This window comes from Mucor velutinosus, assembly GCF_035048745.1.
Source record: "Mucor velutinosus strain NIH1002 chromosome Unknown tig00001563, whole genome shotgun sequence".
Lineage (NCBI taxonomy): Eukaryota > Fungi > Mucoromycota > Mucoromycetes > Mucorales > Mucoraceae > Mucor > Mucor velutinosus.
The window spans coordinates 817,270-837,999 of record NW_027041904.1 but is presented as its reverse complement, the minus strand read 5'-3'; the positions used below and the strand labels follow the sequence as shown (position 1 = coordinate 837,999).

The following is a 20,730-nucleotide window of genomic DNA, read 5'->3' as shown; positions in this document are numbered from 1 at the left end:
AGACACTTTCAAAGCCTCAAAAATAAGTTGATCTTACAAGTATTTTGGTGGACTAGTGCAATTGAATACAAGACTTTCAAACAGACAGTATGATGGACAGTAGTACTATGCAATTCGCCACTTACTTTTCATTAGCTTCAAAGCATCTTCATGATTAGAAGGGCATCGAGTTTGCCAGCCGGCCAACCAGCCAAAATAAATTCCAACTCAGACTCACATCTTTCACTCGAAATGGTAATATTCGTTCGATTTTCGACTTCCTTGAACTATTTTGACATATTCGACTATATAAGTTGCAGTAATTCCTCAAACCTCCCTTAAGCTTCCTAAGAGTACTCTTCGAGATGCATCTACTGGTGCTAGTTTCAAAAGACATTTTGAATAAACTTATTGAGCAATCTTTGAAAATCTTAAATGAAGTTTTTGGCCAAAATGTCGAGATTTGACATAGAAAGGTTCCACAAACAAAGCTTCAGGTGTTGCTTTGGACCAAGAGGATCATTTTGTTTTTATATATACCATAGTGGAAGTCTTCATTTCTTGGGGCGAAAAACGCAATTGTTTGGTTTTTGATGAAATCCACGAGGTGTCCCTCATGGTTTTGAGTCGATTTTCGACAATTCCAAAAAGGTTGAGCAAAGGTGTCAGGAAGTTAGTACCAGTCGAGAGCAATTGTTTGGTGTTACTCTGGCGGTCTAAAACGGCTTCTAACGCGAGAAATCACGACTTAAATAGACATAGCTTTTGCCGTATTATGCCCATTTTTGACTAGAAAGGGGTTATAGCGGTATGCTGCTTATTAGTATATGAAGCATCTCACATGTAAACAGATGTGGAACATCACATATGAGGTTTATCGCATACACTGCAATAAAAGCCAAGGCCTTTGGGATCGGGAAGTCTGTTAGGATCTCATTTTGACTGTATAATTACTTGATGCATTCCGTTTAAATGACCTTCATAGTGGTTGTTTGAGCAATATGCTCTCTGATACACTCGATAATAGTTGCTGGGATTACTTGCTTCTGGAATCCCTTCGTTTTTGCAATGTGGTACTTGGCCGACTGAATGTATAGCTGCCAGATACCTTTGGCAGATTATCTTTGAGGACAAAATTTTACCACAAGGTTGTCAGTAAAATTTTTCATTATTGATGTTTGGTATTGAATGCTTTGTCTATTTTTGAGTCAGTCTCCTGTCCTTTTTGTGAGCAGTAAAAAGGTGGCTATGATAGGAATGCCTGTTTAATAAGCGTCCACCACAAATAGTACAGTAAGTGGAAGTATCTATTGTAGCTTTTGCTTTGTGATGTTGACAGACTGAACTCCATGTGCAAATCTACAATACTTTCTGTACTCCTGTTTGGAAGAATGAATATGGCCATGAGCCTTGCAACAGAGTTGGATCATCAGGATCAGAAAAAAAAATATTTACGGACAGACAGCATACTTTCATTGCTTCTTGTTACTAATAAAAAGCTAATTACAGTAAGATTTGGATGCATTTGATCAGTGATTTCTCACATTAGAAGCCGTTTTAGACCGCCAGAGTAACACCAAACAATTGCTCTCGACTGGTACTAACTTCCTGACACCTTTGCTCAACCTTTTTGGAATTGTCGAAAATCGACTCAAAACCATGAGGGACACCTCGTGGATTTCATCAAAAACCAAACAATTGCGTTTTTCGCCCCAAGAAATGAAGACTTCCACTATGGTATATATAAAAACAAAATGATCCTCTTGGTCCAAAGCAACACCTGAAGCTTTGTTTGTGGAACCTTTCTATGTCAAATCTCGACATTTTGGCCAAAAACTTCATTTAAGATTTTCAAAGATTGCTCAATAAGTTTATTCAAAATGTCTTTTGAAACTAGCACCAGTAGATGCATCTCGAAGAGTACTCTTAGGAAGCTTAAGGGAGGTTTGAGGAATTACTGCAACTTATATAGTCGAATATGTCAAAATAGTTCAAGGAAGTCGAAAATCGAACGAATATTACCATTTCGAGTGAAAAATGTGAGTCGGGGATTTAATCAGTTTTAGCCAGCAAATGCAGTGGACATATCAACCTGACATGCGCTTCGCCTTTATTGTATACATACAGAACAAGTACAGCATACGTTATAGAAACCGCTCCTCAGACCCAAATCACGAAAGGGCATATTACCGAATTCAAACAATCCAGACCCGTATTGTGCAACTTGTAATCGCAAGTATTCGTCATTGCGAAACGGTAAATGGAACAGAGAACCTTGAAACAAAATAACATAAGCGCATCCTTTTTTGGTATTCCAACGTCAACAGGCCCAAAGCACTATTGCTATATTTGCTTTATGAATTACGGCGACTTTAAAAACATCTATCTCTTAGCATCGCTTAAATGATGTATCTTTAAATCGACCAGCTGATGAAGCGTCAAATACTGATGATATTAATCTTTATTGCTGCGTCTGCAACAGATCATACGATAGCAAAGATAATTTCAGAAATTATCCACGAGCAATGCATTGCATTGGAGCCAAAAACAAAGACAAAGAGAAGTTTCGACCAAGTGTGGATGCTCCATATACTCATTATTGTGTATGTTATTGCAAGTATAGTTCAAAGAAGAGTATTGCGCAGATTCACAACATGAAGCGACGAACACCACGCAAGACGGATATCAAGATTGGTGTGAATGGCCTACACCTCTATTGCGCACAATGCAAAAAAGCGCTTTATGGATATAGTTTTATTGGGCACCTGGAGAGAGCTCACAATTTACGAAAAAAAAAACCAAACAAGGATCCGTTACAACATGGCAAGCAATAAACATTACATTTTGATCCAGGAGCATCCATGCTACCTTCTAACGTCTCATGAATATACCGCAAAGCTGGAATAGCACAAACCTCCATTTCACATGAGAGCTGGTAACGTGCGTTTCTACTAAACAAGGCATTTATCTATTACGATTAGTTCATGCACTCTGTGAGAGTTTCCAACGAGAAATATACATGTAACAAACCAAAAAATTGAATACAATCCCATTTTTCTTTTTTCAATCTCTCATTGAAATCCCTCTCTTTTATTTCTCCTTCCACACATTTACCTCTTCTCTCCATGGTTGTAGCAACACAGCTGGCAGTGAGCAGCGCCGCATCGCAAGTACCGCTATGGATTCGTATATGGACACTCGTTAGTTCCCTTATTGTCATTTGGGTAAGTAGTGAATCGAAAAAAGCAGTTGTCATGGAGTGTTATTGACTCGAATGTGTATTTTATTTGAAAACAGGATTTCGGGTATTGTTTGCTTAGGTAAGAAATCATTCTGAACAAAGCAATAGGAAAGAAAAGCGTTAAAAGAAGCATGTTTATTATTAGGCCTTTGAGCATGGAAGGTGGATCACTCAACTTTTTATGGAAACCTTATAATCTGTACGCGAAGGTAAATAATGGAAGTATCAAGGAGAATAAAAATAGGCCGTAAATACTCAATAATCCTCCACCTACATCTACCTGCCACCATCACCACCACCAGATTGATTACTTTTACGGTTTGCCTGCTTTTAATTCCCAAGATGGTTTCACAGGAGCTCAAGGTACAACAAGATCCAGAGAAAGAGCACAATGTTATTATTCCTCTAACCTATGGCAATGCAGCTTTCATGAATGGTATCGAAACGTTGTTGAATTTCACCTATCTCGGGTTATTAAAGAGCGGCCATGTCAATGTGGGCCAAGCTAATCTGGTTGGATTTTCTGCTGCTTTGATGACACTTTCAAAGACTGTCTTGTACTGGCTTATTGAACCATTCTCAGGATACCAACATATCGGCCATAACAGCTTGAGGGATTTGATCGTTTTATGGATTGTAAGCGGGCTAATGCTATAGCATGTGTATATGCAAATGACTCAATGGCGGTTTTTTTTTCATAGGTCCCTAATGGCCTTTGGATTGTGGTACCTGCAGCCATCGTTTACACACTAGGAAAAGATCTTAATCACCGCTTAAATGTAAACTTGAAACAGGATTAATATCTCTTATTCAGGAAAATAAAACCAACAATTGTCCTTTTCCCCGTGGCCCGTAGCACTGGAGAAACGGCTTCTAAAATCACACACTCTATTTTGCATAAATATAAAAAGGGATCATTGTTTCTCTCTCTCTCTCTTTTTTTTCCATTATCATACACATACTTCTTATTATCATCATTTACCATGGTTCAAACCAACTTGCTTGACACAGTGATTACCAAATTCGAGATTAGAGACATCCGTTTCCCTACTTCAAAGAGCTTGGATGGCTCAGATGCCATGAACAAAGACCCTGATTATTCTGCTGCCTATGTTATTTTCTACACGGACGTTGCTGATTTCGAAGGTCATGGTATGACATTTACTTGTGGTCGTGGTAATGAAACTGTCTGTTGCTGTATTGAACAGCTTTCAGTCAAGTTTGTCAACAAGAAGCTGAGAGATCTGGTTGCTGACATGCGCGCTACACATCAAATCTGTACAGGTGATTCTCAATTGCGTTGGATCGGTCCTGAGAAAGGTGTGATTCAACTTGCTACTGGTGCCGTTATCAATGCTATTTGGGATCTTTGGGCCAAAGCTGTCAATAAGCCTGTTTGGAAGTTGGTGGTTGACATGACTCCCGAGGAGTTCGTCCAATGCATCGATTTCCGTTACATTACAGATGTCATTACACCTGAGGAAGCTATTGAAATGTTGCGTGAGAACGTAGCTACCAAGGCCGAGCATGAAGCAGACGTAAGAGCACATGGCTACCCCAGTTACACCACATCTGCAGGATGGCTCGGTAAGTGTTTGCACTAGTAGAGATTCAAAGTGTACTGATGTGGGTGGACAAATACAGGCTACAGTGATGACAAGGTCCGTAGATTGATACGTGAATCCAAGGCTGAAGGCTTCACCTACTTTAAGCAAAAGGTCGGTAGCGACAGACAAGCTGATATCCGTCGCGCTGGTATTATTCGTGAAGAAATCGGTGATGAAGGTGTACTGATGATGGATGCTAACCAAGTTTGGGACGTACAAGAAGCTATTGATTGGATGCAAGATCTCTTACCCTTCAACCCTCTCTTTATTGAAGAACCTACCTCTCCAGATGATGTGCTCGGGCATGCTGCTATTCGTAAGGCTCTTTATCCTCGTACCAAGGTCGCTACGGGCGAGCATATTCAAAATCGCATCATTTTCAAGCAGTTATTCCAAGCTCAAGCCATCGATTTCTGTCAAATTGATTCATGTCGTGTCGCTGGTGTCAATGAAGTTCTTGCTATTCTCTTGATGGCCAAAAAGTTCAATGTGCCTGTATGGCCTCATGCTGGTAAGTGCTCTACACAAGTAGCAACAGCTCGTTTGAATTTGACAATGGATTTTAGGTGGCGTTGGCTTGTGTGAGTATGTCCAACATCTTTCGCTTATTGATTACATTTGTGTCACTGGTACTACAAAGGGTCGTGCCTTGGAATATGTGGATCACTTGCATGAACACTTTTTAGACCCTGTTGTCATGAAAAATGGTAGATACACTGCTCCTCTTGCTGCTGGTTACTCCATCCAAATGAAGCGTGAATCTATCGAAGATTACACTTTCCCCACTGGTAAAATTCACTCTACAAACTAGATCCCTATCGTCTCTCAAGACCTTTGTGATTATATAATAATACCTCATAATACATTCACATAAAGCCCACGCTAAATATGCTTGTCTCAGTATCTGATGTAGTCAATGTTATAACTGATGTTCCATGTGTCTAATTGATAAACGCATTGAAGAACAATCAGACCGGATTTTAATAGAAGCTTGCAAGCAAGCAAGCACCAACAATAGGAGGTAGTACTTGCTTGCTCGCCATCTATACGGATGCCCTTTCCCGGAATTCAAAAAAAAAAGCAACATCGTCTTTGCTTTTAGCTCGAAATGATCATTTTCTAGATTTATTTGCGAATAACAGAATGATGAAATAAATGTAAACATGCTTTAAAAGTTGAAAAGGGAAAGAGTGATGCTATAGTGTATATAAGTTGTTGAGGTGGAAAAAAACCAGCGGAAAGGGGGGGGGGTATTTTAGTGCTTTTTAGATTTCAATTCATATTCATTGTTGCTGCTCGCTGGTATCTCACTTGAGGAAGAAGCAGAACCTTGTAAAAATGTGCTTGGATGATGCACATCCACAAACTCCTCACTGTCATTATCTAAGCTGTACTTTGGTGGAGGCTCTATGGGTTCACTGACAGCCGTTCCCTCCTCCTCTTCTTCCTCCTCCTCCTCGAGTGGCCTAAGCAATGTCTGCGCATCCTCCTCGTCTCTAGTCAATCTGATATTGTGATGGCTCTTTTGATCCGTCTTGTGCTTGATAAATGTATCAATAACCCAAAATTGCATAATGTTCATCACAAGTGGAAATCTGTGATTCGAGATCAAATCAGCATAGGGCTCAACGCAAAGATCTTGACACATTTACTTACATCAGCATGACAAATACAACCTGAAGTTTGTAATTGCCCACAGTCCACTGCAATACCCAATCACCGAAATCTTCAATCCAAGGACATAGATGAAACAATCCCACTACAATGACCTTCATCAAAAACAAGCTGACAATGTATACAATGAGCTGTTTGGACCATTTCTTGAGTTGCTCCATTAACGGAGGCTCTCCATACACTCCACTTTGAAATCCTGTAAGTTGCAGCCTCAGGATAAGGTATTTGAAGCCAGTCAAAATGCACCAGAGAATACCGATGCCCAACGTTGTATCAACAAAAATATTCAAAAAGTACCTAAGCATCATCATGAGCACCCACTATGCTAAAGCAACATGAGATACACACATACCAAACACACGGATTTGATTTCTGTCCTTCTTCTGGTTTCACACCGAAAAATACAGCCGCCACGACATTGAGTGAGTGGATCATGATACCACCTGCCAATTGCTTGCTCACATCCAGTACCCTAAACAAACAGCCAACATGTCAATCAGACCTACTAGCACAACGCCCAAGATACACATGGTGCTCCATACCAAATCCTGATGGGCCTCTGTGGCTGCTCTCGTTGTCTTTTGAAAATCAATGTTGAAAACGCAGTTGTAGCCAAACATAATTGAATGAATATGCCAAAGCCATCCATGAGCTGGCACCCTGCTTTTGGATCATGTTCTCCTTCTGGTGGTGGTGGTGGCGCTCTATATTCCAACATTGGTATTTTATAAAAGTAGGAAGGGAAAGAAAGAAAGAGAATCAATTTCTATCAACTAAACCAACTTATACGGCAGCATGCGGCTTTTTAAACAAGACCGTTTGTCTCTGTGCGTGTGTCCCAAATAAGCACTCTTTCTTTCTTTCATATTGGACTTGTTGCTGCGAAAAAAAAAAATAGAGGTGATAGCATGAGCTCTCAAGATGAATCCAATGATCCCTATGGGGCTATCAAGTTTGGCGAGTTTCGAAAGTACATGCAAAATAAGCAATCCAAACTCAAGCGACAACAAAAGGAATTGTAAGACGATCAATTGACTTGGATGATGTGGTGGATGGTAACAGCTGCATTTCACATAGGGGAGAGCAAGCAAGCCAGGCACTACCACAAATGTTTGCTGGCACCAGCATTTACATCAATGGATACTGTAATCCACCTGCTATGGATTTGCGTAGGATGATTCTACAGCATGGAGGAGACTATCAACACTACTGTAAGATTTTAGGTATATGCATGTTGGCATTTTATCTCATGGCCGGATTATTTTATTTGGCAGTAAAGAAGCTGAGTGTAACACATATCATTGCTACCAATTTGACAAACTCTAAACTACAAGAATTTCGGTATGTTCCATCAAGCGTTTTATCCTATTGAAGGCTAAATGTTCACCTACGTTGTTAGATCATACAAAGTCGTTCGACCTGAATGGATCACAGAATCAATCCAAGCTCAGCAACTACTACCATGGCAGCAATATCGTCTTGTTCCAAGAGCAACAGCACAGCGAGAGCTAGTGTTCAATACCAGCAGCAATAGCAACAACAACAACAACAACGAGACTACAGCAGAAGCATCAGAAAAGATCACAGGCGAGGCATTGAATGCACATGTACTCTCCAATGATTGGGCTCGACATATCTCTACCGTCAATCCGACCTTCATCAAAAGATATTACGAGACATCGAGATTGCATTATTTATCGACCTGGAAAGCAGAACTCAAGGACATTGTCGAGCAGCTGGAAGAAAAGTACAAGTCTGATCCAAGTATGTTGAGTAGAAAGCGCAAGAGATCGTCAGCATCGTATACACGCGTTGTCATGCACGTGGATTTTGATTGTTTCTTTGCCTCTGTCGGTATCAAAGATCGGCCTCACCTAACAGAGTTACCTGTATGTCAAATGATTGTCTGTACTGGTGAGTGATTTAACAGTTAGCATAGGTAGCCGTGTCGCACAGCAAAGTAGTGAGTGAAGCCTCTTCGAGTGATATTGGTTAGAAAAAAAAAAGAAAAAGACATACGATGTTCAAAGACTAAATATAGAATTGTAGCATCTTGTAACTATGTGGCTCGCTCTTATGGGGTTCGTAATGGCATGACGTACAGTGCTTAAAGTAGAGATACTGATATCATGTGTGCTGATACCTTTCTTGATAGTGTCGGCATGGCAAAAGGTCTGTGTCCCTCTCTACAAGTGATACCGTAAGTCATTTGGACATATCAAAGTATCCATCAGACATTTAACTCACAGCAAACAGCTATGAATTTGAACAGTACAAGTCGATTAGTAAGATCTTTTATGAAATCTTGTTCAACTATGCCGATGAAATGCAAGCTGTTAGTGTCGATGAGGCTTTGCTGGAGGTAGGATCTCATTTTACTCAGCCCGATGAGCATAGCCAAGAAGAACGACAGGAGGCCTTAGCGAAACAGATTCGTGATGAGATACGACAAGCAACAGGATGCGAAGCAAGTATTGGCGTGGCTTCCAACATTCTATTGGCGAGAATGTCTACAAAGAAGGCAAAACCTGCTGGACAGTTTATTTGTAAATCCATACGGGATGTGGAAGAGCTGCTAAACAATCAAGAGGTTACTGACTTGCCTGGTGTAAGTAACAAAAAGTTTGTAAGAGTGTGTATGGTGGCACTTACTGTTGTTGGATGGATAGGTTGGTTACGCTATTGGCGATAAACTTAAAGCACTGGTATGTATCCCAAAAAGCAGCTTGTAAAATCAAGACATTGACATACTTTTTTTTTTCAACAGAATATCGAGTTGGTGAGCGATGTGAGAAATGTGCCATTGTATGAACTACAGGCTAAATTAGGCTTGAAAATGGGGCAAACATTGTACAATTTTTCACGGGGAATCGATGACAGGCCTTTGATTACCAATCAACAGAGGCAATCCGTCAGCGCAGAAGTGAGTGTAAGTTCTGGATCTTTTCTTTTCTTGTCAGTGTCTGATAGGTAGGGTAGTGGGGCGTGCGATTTGAACATGAAGAGAATGAAAGAGAGTTCGTAGAGGGACTAGCCAAAGAGGTAGCGGAGAGATTACAAAAGTACAATGTCAAGGGCAAGAACATTACAGTCAAGGTACCTACACTCTGAACTAAGGTACATGGGAAAAATACTAATGCCAAGTGGCCAGATTTTGAAGAGAAAAGAAGATGCTACGGAAGCCTCAAAAAACCTTGGCCATGGACGCGTAGATACGTTTTCGAAATCATATACCCTGGGATACTTTACCGATAATCCTGCTATTATTAACAAGCATGTCCATTCGATGCTAAAATCATTTCAATTCTCGAGTGCTGATATCAGAGGCGTAGGCATTCATATCACTAAACTGGATAACCAAGAAAAGCTCTCTCGTAAGTGGATGTTTGATGTATTGATTTTACCTGTGTGCGGATATTAAGAGCTGTATAATAGCTGACCAAGGTGTGCTCAATTTTACAACTCGTCCAGCAGTGGTGAACGAACAGCAGCAGCAGCAGCAACAACAACAACAACAACAACAACAACAACACCAAGCAATGGAGGCAGGCGAATTAAGCAAGCAAGCATCTAAAGAAACAATGGTAAGGTGTCATATTCATCTTGGTAAGTTTCCACGACTTCTGATAGCTAAAGATAGGAAGTAGACCCAATTGTGTATAATGAGCTGCCTGAATCTGTCAAACAAGAATTTGAATCAACATATGAGTTGGTTTTCAAAGAATCCGCGCATAACAACGACCTCAGCGAACATCAGAGTACTACTCATAATATACCCCAAGAAACTATACCTCTCACTGACACATCTTTGCCTGAACTACCGCCATGGTCTCAACTTGATCCACTCTCACTGCTTGCTCTTCCGGATATAATGCGCGAGCAAATTCTCAAGAGATATGCATCCAATGAGCAAGTAAGATCCATGGAGCCAGTGGTGAAAAGCCCACCACGCACACCTACACATCAAAGAACAGGGCCTTCTGTATTCAATGTTTCAAAAACCACTTGCACTACTTATAAAACAAGAGGTAGTAGCAGCAACAGTAGAAGCCGCACCATCACCCAAATGTTCCAATCTTTAGTCAGTCCTTCTTCTTCTACTCGATCCTATGCACCGTGGAACCCTTCCAGTCCATCACTTTCTGCCAACAATGACACTACACCTACTAGTCGCCATAGTGGTCGTTTTCATTCCGTGTTGCAGGTACAGCAGCAACAACAGCTAGACAATGAGTCGGATGATGATCTACCTTATGATGCAGACGTTTGGAATCAACTGCCACAAGATATGAAGGATGAGTTGTTGGAGGAACACCGTCGATTGAAGCGACTCAAACTACAGCAGCAGCAGCAACAACAACACATACAAAAAGAGTCAACAGTGAGCTATCCCCGCGATCACCCACAAAAGGTTGATTTAGAGCCTTTCAGAAAGGAGCCTTCCTTGCAAGGTGTAACAGATATTCAAGAGATCCGAGCCTTGTTGCATGAATGGGTTCACACTTTTGAGGATATGCCTGAGCCAGAAGACGTGGAGACCATCTCCAACTATCTGGTGGAGCTGGTGCATTATGCAGATTTAGAAAAAGTGCAGCTCTTGGTCTCTTATATGGTGTATCTGGTTCGAGATATGGATTCTGTGGATTGGAAGCAATGTACAAGTCAAATACAGGCCAATGTATCGAACGCAGTGAAATCCGTGTATGGATGCCCACTTGATTTTTAAAAAAGAAATAAACCGGGTTTTTTTTTTATTGGGATGTAGTTGTGGGTGAAGAATAAGAAGAGCTAGAGGGAGATGAGGAAGGTGCGTCTACGTGTGTGAGGAATGTATGATTTTTACTATCGTCGTTGCCATGGTTACTGTTGTCGCTGTTGCCAGTACCGTTGTCAAAACCAACTACAGACAGAGGTGCGTCAGTCGTGGCGGTAGTGTTTGGAGCTGTATCCATCATGGCTTGAGCGTTATCTACAGTAGTGTTGTACTCGAATTTAAGTTTCTTGAGGTCGTCGGCGCCCAACGAAGATGTTCCTGTTGTCAATGCAGTAGTTTTAGGGTCAGTTGCAGTAGTACCAGAGAGAGCATAATGGTGTTGCCAATGGGCACTCTCTCTAGATTGCTGATGACGTTGTGTTGATTCAAGCCAATTTGTTGGGATAGGAGATGCAGGCACAAAACTTTCAAGACTTGTTGTATCACTGGAAGAAGCAGTAGTCATTATATGTTGTTGTTGATTGTCATTTAATAAATGAGAATGATCGACATGGTGATGATGGTGATGCATGTGTGTAACTACATTGTCTGATGCTGCAAAGGCTGCTGCTGCTGCTGCTGCTGCTGTTGCATTATGGTTTGAATACAGGTCATGCTCGTTTGACATCATTTGATGAGACATGTCATAATCATGCAAAACGTCCGTAGGCGATTGTTTGTGTTGTTGTTGGTGGGGCTGATGCTGTGGTTGTTGCAGTGTGTGATCGAAATCCATGCCAAATTCAAAACTGAAGCCACCACCAGAGGAACGGCTGTTTGTTGGCATAGGTGAGCTTTGATAAGAAGGTAGCCAGAAACTGTTGCCATGTTGTTGTTGCTGATGATGGAAACCAACCAACCCACCATGACCGTGGTTTGTTGTGTGATCCATAAACGAAGACACGCCGAGAGATGTTGCATTGTTTGTATTGAATACCGAGTGGTTGGTAGTAGCAGTAGCAGCAAGAGCACCTGTGTTGAGATTGGGTAGCTCCAAAGACATCATGTGCCGTTTAGGATGATGGTGTTGAGATATGAGCTCAATTGAATCTACATTGTCACTGTTTTGTCGACCGCGCTTGAGTTGAGATCTTCTTGTAGTAACGGCACCAGAGGTATTCAGGGCTGTCTTTCTACTGCTAGTGTTGCCGATATTGGACATGGGATCATGCGTTGCTGAGGAAGACGATGACGAAGACAAGACAAGAGGATCGTCATCTGGCATACTGACTGAAGAGGAGGATGAGGAGGATACCACTTTTCTTTGCTGAGCTGCACCACTACTAGCAGTTGATTTGGGCCCTCTTCTGACTGTACCAACCACGGAAGGCACCAGGCTCAAATGGCGATGCGTAGGAAGCGATGTAACGATGGGCAGGTCTTCGCCTTGTCTGAGTGGAGGAAATGCGTCAATGATGCCTTGTCCGTCTAGCAGAGAACGAATATAGTGTGACATAAGTTGTTGAACATGGTTCTCCATCATCTGAGGTTCATACACCAAATCTGCGCGCATCAGGCCCACCATATCAATGTTCTTGCTGTTGCAGTCGACATCGTTGGGTATGATATCAATAAAGAGACCGGCTGCCAACTGATAGCGACATGGCTCCCCCTTGACAAAAATCTTTAGTAAATCTTGCGTGGTTTTTGCATTGAGATTGATCCAATTTCCATGACCAGCATATAACCGGTAACAGCTTTTGTTTGAAAAAGAAGATGCAGCAGTGCTTGATGTAGTCATGGCATTGGAAGAAGCAGGGTTTGACATTTGACAACCTTTTAATATTTTGATGAGTGAGAGAAAGAGAAAGAAGGTAGTTGATCTCATCTCAAGGATGAAAGAAACATGTCGTTTATATAGACCCCCAGGAAAAAAAAAGTCGCCAGTCTAGGTGCGTGAGTATCATATCTATTAGCTAACAAGCGAGGGTTATTTGTTTGTCAAATGTCATTGAATTATCATTGTCGTTCATGACCGACGTAGAGAGAGAGGCAGAGGATGATATAAAGGGGTGAGAATCATTGCTACCAATTGATCCGAGATGATAACGACAGGTTGTGAACAGCCATTTAATTTCACATGTTGAAAGAATAGTTTCTCTCTCTTTGACAACATTCTTTTTCTGTATCTATCAATAATGCTCATATTTGACATAAAGTGCACAATAGACAGATGGCTTATATGGCAGGGAACAATAAAGCCACTGAACATCTCGATTGACAACCTGGTGGTATTTGCATGTCAGAGAGCTTGAACCACAATAGAAAATACGAAAAGAGATGTCTGCAATCATCAAACATGGATAAGATGTAGCTGAATCTGTCAGTTACACTCCACCCATACGAATTGCCATATGCAACCATATTACACCATGCCAATGTTATAACATACTGCCTTGAATGCACACACAATTGTTGATGTCTTGGGGGAGATCACTATCGAGGCAGCCCCTCCTCCCCCCCCAAATGAGAGAAAAGGAGAGAGGTGAGGCACACAAAGCATTCAGATTACTTCGTACCACTATGGAGTTTCAAGACCATAAATCGTACAGACGCTCGTGCTGTCTACATGATGATACACGTTGTTTTCCAATCAAAAACTCCTACACTACTCGATATTGCTTGTTTGCATTATAAATGAGGGCACGTTGATAATTGGCCTAATTAAACCCATCCAACCCCTTCAAATCCTTAGTTTGGGAACGTTGCATTCGTTTTTGCAATATTGTGAATTTATAGTGTGGAAGTAGTAGTATAAATAAATAGGCAACACTTCCATACATTTTGTTTATATTTTGCTTTTCTCTTTTTTTCTTTTTCTCTTCTTACTTGTTCTCAAACAATACCCTCTTTATAACAACACACACGCATAAAATGGTAAGTAGATCTCATGGGAGAGAGTGAGAGAAAGAGGCTGTCATGCTGACACTTCTATCACAGGATGACAACTACGATATTATTGTTCTCGGTACTGGTTTAACAGAATGTATTCTTTCTGGTATCTTTTCCGTTGAAGGCAAAAAGGTGCTCCACATGGATAGAAACGACTACTATGGTGGTGAATCTGCTTCTTTGAACTTGACTCAACTCTACCGCAAATACAGACCTGATGCTGAGGTGCCTGCTGAATTGGGTCGCGATCGTGATTACAATATTGACTTGATCCCCAAGTTCATGATGGCTAACGGTGAAATCGTGCGATTCTTGACTCATACCGATGTCACTCGTTACCTTGAGTTTAAGCAAATTGCTGGCTCCTTTGTCTACAAGGATGGCAAGATCTCAAAGGTACCTGCTAGCGAGACTGAAGCTATCTCTACCTCTTTGTTGGGTCTGGTCGAAAAGCGTAGATTGCAAAAGTTTTTCGAGTTTATTCAAAACTGGAGAGATGACGATGAATCCACTCATGAAGGTACTTATTAGCAAGTAAAGCGTGTATTTCATAAGCTAAACAACATTCTAAATTTAAGGCTTGAACCTGGACGTAAACACCATGGTGGATGTATATGCAAAGTTTGGTCTTGAACCTGGAACCCAAGATTTCATTGGTAAGAAAGTAGCAAAGAGTGATACAAGGGGATATGGGGCACTAAAATCCGTTATTACACAGGTCATGCCATGGCACTTCATTTGGACGATCAATACCTCACCAATCCAGCCCGTGAAACTACAGAAAAGATTGTTCTTTACGTCGCTTCCATGGCTCGTTACGGCAAGAGCCCTTACATCTACCCCCTCCATGGTTTAGGTGAACTCCCTCAATCCTTTGCTAGGTAAAGCTGGAAGATTCTATACTCCAATCATATCTCCTAATCTCTTTATCTTTTGCAACCCCTTATAGATTGAGTGCTATTTACGGTGGTACCTATATGCTTGACAGAGCAGCTGATGAGATTCTCTATGAAAACGGTGTTGCCGTTGGTGTTCGTTCCGGATCAGAAACTGCCAAGGCCAAACAAATCATCTGTGATCCATCTTATGCCAAGGACAAGGTCAAGACCACAGGTCAAGTTGTGCGTGCCATTTGCTTCTTGAAGCATCCTATTCCCAACACAACTGAAGCTGATTCGGTACAAATTGTGATTCCTCAAAACGAATTGGGCCGCAAGCACGATGTCTATGTTGCCAGTGTCTCTAGCAACCATGCTGTGTGTCCCAAGGACATGTATTTGGCTATCGTGTCTACTATTGTCGAAACTGAAGATCCTGAGAGTGAAATCAAGGCTGGTTTGGATGTATTGGGTCCTATCCACGACAAGTTTGTTCATGTCTCTGCTATTGAGGAACCTACCTCAGATGGTAAGGCCGAGCAAGTCTTTGTATCAAAGTCTTATGACGCTACTTCTCACTTCGAAACTGTTTGTGATGATGTAAAGAGTATTTACAAGCGTATGACTGGAAGTGACCTTGTCCTCAAAAAGAGATCTGAAAAGGATCACATTGAGGCTTAAATTTCACTTTCCATCTCTACATTAACTAGTATATAAATCACTCTTTTATCTTTTCTGCATTACTCACTTATCAAGCACTCTTTCTCTAATCCCAATTTTCAAATAAAATGTCGTCCTCCACATCAAATTTCAAATTAAACATGATCTGTAGAGCAGCAAGCACTCAAAAAAATTTTAAAGATCCGTAATTTACTCCACACACACTGCCAGTGGAGGGCCATGACAGCTTTTAGGACCCCTTGCAACATTGCAATTTATTTCTCTTTTTTACTTGCATTTTCTTTCTTTCATTACACCATGTTTTCACAAGTTCGTAAATTCTCTTCACTCTCCCGAGTGATTCAAGCCCCTGCCTCAACCACAAAGCTGTCATTTGCTGCTACTCAACAATTAGCATCACCTGCACCATCCGACAAGAGTACGAATCAGACACAATTCTGATAATTTGATGTATATATTGACATCTATACTTCATTAGGTATTGAGAAGGCTACTCTTGAATTACTCAGTGATACCGTTCAAAGTAAGTGATTGGGGGATCTCCAGTAGATACAACAGTGTGTGTCTGATTCAACATTTCGTTTCGCAGAGGATAAAGCCAGACCTATTTCTGAAGCAGTTCAACGTTACCAAAAAGTGCATCATGAAGGCGATATCTATCACCCTGAAGATTTAAACGACACACGTTATAGAGAATCCTTACGTCAACGTCGTGGAAAGCCTACACCTCCTACTGAAGATCCATTCGAAGTGTTGGGTTTAGATCCTCTTCATGAATACAAAAATTTCAGACTTTTGACACATTTCGTTTCTGATATGGGAAAGATTTTACCTCGTGAGCAAACTGGTGTTAGTGCAAAGAATCAACGTAAATTAGCAAAGGCTATCAAGCGTGCGAGAGCAATGGGTAAGTGATAACAAGTTATTTTGATGGAATGGCATGATTGATTTTTTGATGGAAAATAGGTTTGATGTCAAGTACTAGCAAGCAATACGATTTTAGAGTTTAGAGAAGAGTTAATGACTAATATTTCATCATTTATAAAATGCCTTTTGTTTCTGTATAATATGCAATACTTGAATGGGAGGACTGGATGAAATGTCTGGTTGGCAAGAGCACGACTGGTGACATTTGCAGTGAAATTGAGGTACCAGTGCACCTGTCAAATGCTATTAGATTTAGTTTGCACAAGACCCAAATGCTGTTCGAGTTCCTGCGTATTTGGAGGGCAGGCATATTGATAAGAGTGATTATCTCTCTCATTACAATTATGTGATTCAGCTGAGTATTCTATTAATACAAAAAAAAAAAATTGTTTGGCGTGAAGGGCACTATTTGTTTCCTCGAGCTCTGTTCCCCTATTGTCTGTTTTCTGAAGGGTATTGCTATGTGCGCCATCGATTATTACTCTCTTCTCAATTTTGCACCATAAATCATTTCCTGATACTCACAGCACTATTACTTATTACTTCATTGCAATTCCTATCTGCAGAAGTCAACTTGGTTCTCTCCCATGCCCAAGCAACGGTTTGCTCCTAAGGCTTCCACTCTCAAGGCCTTTTCTGCTCTTGCTGTCAAAAGCTCAAATGTCAGTAATGAAATTGTGGCCTTAAAGTTTGTTGAAGGATCTAAAAAGGCGAGACGCAAGAAAATATTATCTAGTGACGAATTAGATGATCGAGTCGTGGAGCTTTTGAAGATTCAAGTCTATGAAGCTTACCAGTACAAATGGAAAGAGTTCTTTGGAAAGCCGGGACCCCCTAACACAGTCGATGACTTTAAGAAGACGCTTTCAACCAAGTCATTACCCAACAAGGCGGTGTCCAACGTTCAAATAGTGATAGAAAAAGAGCTGGGCGACATACAACCAAGATGGAATCACCAAGTGGTTGACTGATTACGAAACACGAAGAAAACCTCCAACACGACATACAAAAAATCATTCATCAACGGGTTGAAGAAGAAGCTAGCCAAGGCACAAGCAGCAGCATCTAAAACTGGTGAATTAAGTGTTAATGAATCAAGTGGATCAAAGGAGGGGGATCAAGCGCTGGTGAATCTGAAGTTGACATTGCTTGCTGAAGGCAGTAGATCAGAAGCAGATATTGTTCAAGTTGGTGGTGCTGGAATTGGTGAGACAACTAGTGGAACGATGGTTCATGAAACCGAAGAGCTTCGCAGTGCATCCCGATCTTTGAAGACCATGAATCATCCTCGCTTTGATTACAAAGTCTTGCACGATTGTGTGCGAGAACCCTCTTTATCCACGACGAGTACATTCCAATGCAACCACTATGAACCTTCATTTGCAAGGTACTGCAAACGTTGCGCAAATTGGGTGTTCAGACATCATTTCATATCCAACGTTCAGGCGCAGACATAGCACAGATCAGATATAACATTGCAGAAACAAAGAAGTAGTAGGTAAAAATCGGCCAATTGATTTTCAGACACCGATTTCGGAGATTTTGGTCTATTTGAGACCCCGCTTTTGCCCTCTAAACAATGGTGCAATTGAAATTTGCGTAGGTAGCATGGTTGTTGAGAAAAGGTAGAATTTAGAAAATAGTTCATTTTGAATAGATGCTGCTAGTAAAACTTTTTAAATTACTATATGAATGTGAGATGTATGTGTAGTAAAAGCTGTAGAGGGTACGTTGATTGAGTAAAGCATGTTTGATGTGGGATTATTGAGGGCGATGTCAATGAGTAATGACGAAAAATGTTCAAAATGACCGATTTTCAAAGAGCCATATCTCTGAATTTTACCAAGTACACCAGAGCTCCAAACTTAATAGTTTCTGTTTCTTTTTCAATTCTCTATACGATGGTATGGTTATTATAGATAAATAAAAAAAAAAGGTTGGATATCCCCTGCTTGTAGCTCATAAAATATATGATTTTGAGCAAATTTATGAAGGGAACGTACATCTGGTACTTAAAGCCCTCATATTATAATGGATATGACGTAGAGCTATCGAATGGTGTTTGTTTTGTGTGAATCCAGTGAGCATTTGTCGAGATATGGTCAAAAAGGGGTATCATGCAAAATCATGAATTTTTGTTCAAAATCTACGTGTGGTAGCAAGCAAAAAATCTGGTGACGATTTTTTGGTCAGGACAATATTTTCAATATTTCACGATAGAAGCATGCTAGAGCTTCAAGCAATAGCTCATTCGATAGGAAATTTTTTGATCTACAATGTCTAGTAATGCTTAACAAAATGTTTCGATGACAGATAGTGATTAATCCTTAGAAAACAGTCAAAAAATCGCAAAAACAATCGTACGAAATATCAGGTGAACAATGTACACCAGAAACTTGATATGGATACCATTGTATTCTCCTTTGAATTCTCTACAAGTTTTATATAGGTTTGAAGGGGTATTTAATATCAAGAAACGCGTAATTTTAAGGATGATAGATTTCGGAATCCCATGGATCATCATTCAGAACAATAGAAATTGAATCTCCGTTTAGCCTTCGCATGTGTACGCGACACAAGTATGAATTTGACCGAGCACTTTAAAAATTGAAGAGTACGAAAAGGGCCATATTTGCAGTAAAAAAGGAGTTGAAAAAAGTAGGTAGAATACTGTTAAAATCTTTCTTTATTCGAAATTAGGATGATGTGCAATAAAATGTATATTTTGCGCCTCTATTTATATTATTTGGTTTATATCCCTTATCTGGCAGCAGTTTAGTAGCTGCCGGTGATTTTATTATTTTGTACGAACCTTTCAGCACTTCGGGTGGTTTCCTGACCTACGCTTCGCTTTGGTGGAAACCAACCTACGTTCAAACGGCTCGCGCTGCCGCGGGCCTTTGGCTAATAATATCCCAAAATTAATATAGCTAAAATGTTAGAAGAGGAACCCTGATTGTTGGTTGATATATAATCACTAATCATATGAGTGTTTATGCTTCGGATGATTCTCACCGAAGCGTAGCGAAGGTAGAGAACCAACCTGCGCAGCGGCAGCTCGTGCTACTGATTGCTCTTGCGTATTTTATCAAAATACTGCTACTTTCATTTTGACCCTCTACTTACGCATAGTAACCCTTCATATTATCTGTGGATCTGATTCTTATGTGATGTTCTACATCCATATACACGTAGCTACTTCATATACGGGCAAGCAGCATACTGGTATTCCCACTTTTTAGTCCTTAGTGTCCCTAATACAGCAAAATATGAGTGCATTTGAGCTGCATTTTCTTGCGTTCAAGGCCGTTTTAGATTGTCAGAATAGTCCCAAATGGTTGCTCTCATCTGGCAGTTACTTTCTGACACTTTTGCTCGACTCTTTGGGGACCAAAAAAACATGGTCAAAAATCGACCAAAAAGCATGAGGTACCCCTCATGGCTTTCATCGAAAATCAAACGATCGCATTTTTGACCTTGAAAATGAAGACTTTTACTATGGTACATCTTGAATCTAAATGTTTCTATCGATCCAAAGCAACCTCTGAAATTATCTTTGTGGGACTTTGATATGTAAAATTTCGACATTTTGGCCAGAAACCTCTTTTCATATTTTTATAAATCATCTGATAAGTTTATTCAAATCATCTATATTACTTAGTACCATTGGATGCACCTTGAAAAGTACTCCAGGAAAGCTTAAGGAAGCATGGGGTGATCATCATATTTTACTTAGTCGAATCTGCAAAAATAGCTTAATCGAATCCAAAACCATCAAGATTTGTCCAATCTGGAACAAACCATGATTCTGGATTTGAATTAATTTTGGCTTGTGGGCCAGCTGGCAAACTCAACGCCCTTTTCATAATGCAATACAGTATTAAATGCTCTTGAAGCTTATGAAAAGTAGGTGGCAGGCCATAAAGCTATCGTTTATAATGGTATTTTATTGCATTCTATATCGTTCATAATAACATCGTCTTGCATTCTGTATTTAATAACGTTAGTCTGGACATTGACAATTCATGGGCTGCGTAAGATGTCTGCAATAAGTAGTGAAATCTCTGAGGCTCTGAGACGTCGTTCAAATAAAACGTT

General features: G+C 40.5%; 8 protein-coding genes across 8 annotated transcripts; 6 read left to right on the top strand and 2 right to left on the bottom strand.

The window, feature by feature from the left end:
• Window positions 1-3,104: 3,104 nt before the first annotated feature.
• Window positions 3,105-4,020, top strand: ATC70_008876 (uncharacterized protein; the record flags this gene model as incomplete). The annotated part of the gene is made up of 6 exons (XM_064828119.1): window positions 3,105-3,203; window positions 3,277-3,299; window positions 3,366-3,429; window positions 3,523-3,583; window positions 3,645-3,856; window positions 3,922-4,020. 6 exons carry the CDS (start codon window positions 3,105-3,107, stop codon window positions 4,018-4,020), a joined length of 558 nt encoding a protein of 185 aa, XP_064685321.1.
• A 183-nt stretch (window positions 4,021-4,203) lies between these two features.
• ATC70_008875 (uncharacterized protein) lies at window positions 4,204-5,638 on the top strand (the record flags this gene model as incomplete). The annotated part of the gene is made up of 3 exons (XM_064828118.1): window positions 4,204-4,807; window positions 4,865-5,338; window positions 5,394-5,638. 3 exons carry the CDS (start codon window positions 4,204-4,206, stop codon window positions 5,636-5,638), a joined length of 1,323 nt encoding a protein of 440 aa, XP_064685320.1.
• Window positions 5,639-6,082: 444 nt separating this feature from the next.
• Window positions 6,083-7,219, bottom strand: ATC70_008874 (uncharacterized protein; the record flags this gene model as incomplete). The annotated part of the gene is made up of 4 exons (XM_064828117.1): window positions 6,083-6,422; window positions 6,484-6,798; window positions 6,854-6,973; window positions 7,044-7,219. The coding sequence occupies 4 exons, from the start codon at window positions 7,217-7,219 to the stop codon at window positions 6,083-6,085; spliced, it is 951 nt and encodes a 316-aa protein (XP_064685319.1).
• A 190-nt stretch (window positions 7,220-7,409) lies between these two features.
• On the top strand, window positions 7,410-11,227 carry RPS8A_1 (ribosomal protein S8A; the record flags this gene model as incomplete). Its single annotated transcript, XM_064828116.1, has 14 exons — window positions 7,410-7,519; window positions 7,579-7,712; window positions 7,776-7,842; window positions 7,901-8,390; window positions 8,441-8,492; window positions 8,551-8,599; window positions 8,657-8,701; window positions 8,758-9,109; window positions 9,171-9,206; window positions 9,269-9,430; window positions 9,481-9,597; window positions 9,653-9,875; window positions 9,937-10,085; window positions 10,142-11,227. 14 exons carry the CDS (start codon window positions 7,410-7,412, stop codon window positions 11,225-11,227), a joined length of 3,072 nt encoding a protein of 1,023 aa, XP_064685318.1.
• Window positions 11,228-11,252: 25 nt separating this feature from the next.
• RPL11_2 (60S ribosomal protein L11) lies at window positions 11,253-13,022 on the bottom strand (the record flags this gene model as incomplete). The annotated part of the gene is made up of 1 exon (XM_064828115.1): window positions 11,253-13,022. One exon carries the CDS (start codon window positions 13,020-13,022, stop codon window positions 11,253-11,255), a length of 1,770 nt encoding a protein of 589 aa, XP_064685317.1.
• A 1,106-nt stretch (window positions 13,023-14,128) lies between these two features.
• Window positions 14,129-15,705, top strand: ATC70_008871 (uncharacterized protein; the record flags this gene model as incomplete). Its single annotated transcript, XM_064828114.1, has 5 exons — window positions 14,129-14,131; window positions 14,195-14,666; window positions 14,725-14,802; window positions 14,865-15,027; window positions 15,096-15,705. The coding sequence occupies 5 exons, from the start codon at window positions 14,129-14,131 to the stop codon at window positions 15,703-15,705; spliced, it is 1,326 nt and encodes a 441-aa protein (XP_064685316.1).
• A 297-nt stretch (window positions 15,706-16,002) lies between these two features.
• On the top strand, window positions 16,003-16,715 carry ATC70_008870 (uncharacterized protein; the record flags this gene model as incomplete). Its single annotated transcript, XM_064828113.1, has 4 exons — window positions 16,003-16,123; window positions 16,184-16,228; window positions 16,295-16,612; window positions 16,672-16,715. The coding sequence occupies 4 exons, from the start codon at window positions 16,003-16,005 to the stop codon at window positions 16,713-16,715; spliced, it is 528 nt and encodes a 175-aa protein (XP_064685315.1).
• A 504-nt stretch (window positions 16,716-17,219) lies between these two features.
• ATC70_008869 (uncharacterized protein) lies at window positions 17,220-18,105 on the top strand (the record flags this gene model as incomplete). The annotated part of the gene is made up of 3 exons (XM_064828112.1): window positions 17,220-17,591; window positions 17,667-18,019; window positions 18,078-18,105. The coding sequence occupies 3 exons, from the start codon at window positions 17,220-17,222 to the stop codon at window positions 18,103-18,105; spliced, it is 753 nt and encodes a 250-aa protein (XP_064685314.1).
• Between the last annotated feature and the right edge of the window lie 2,625 nt (window positions 18,106-20,730).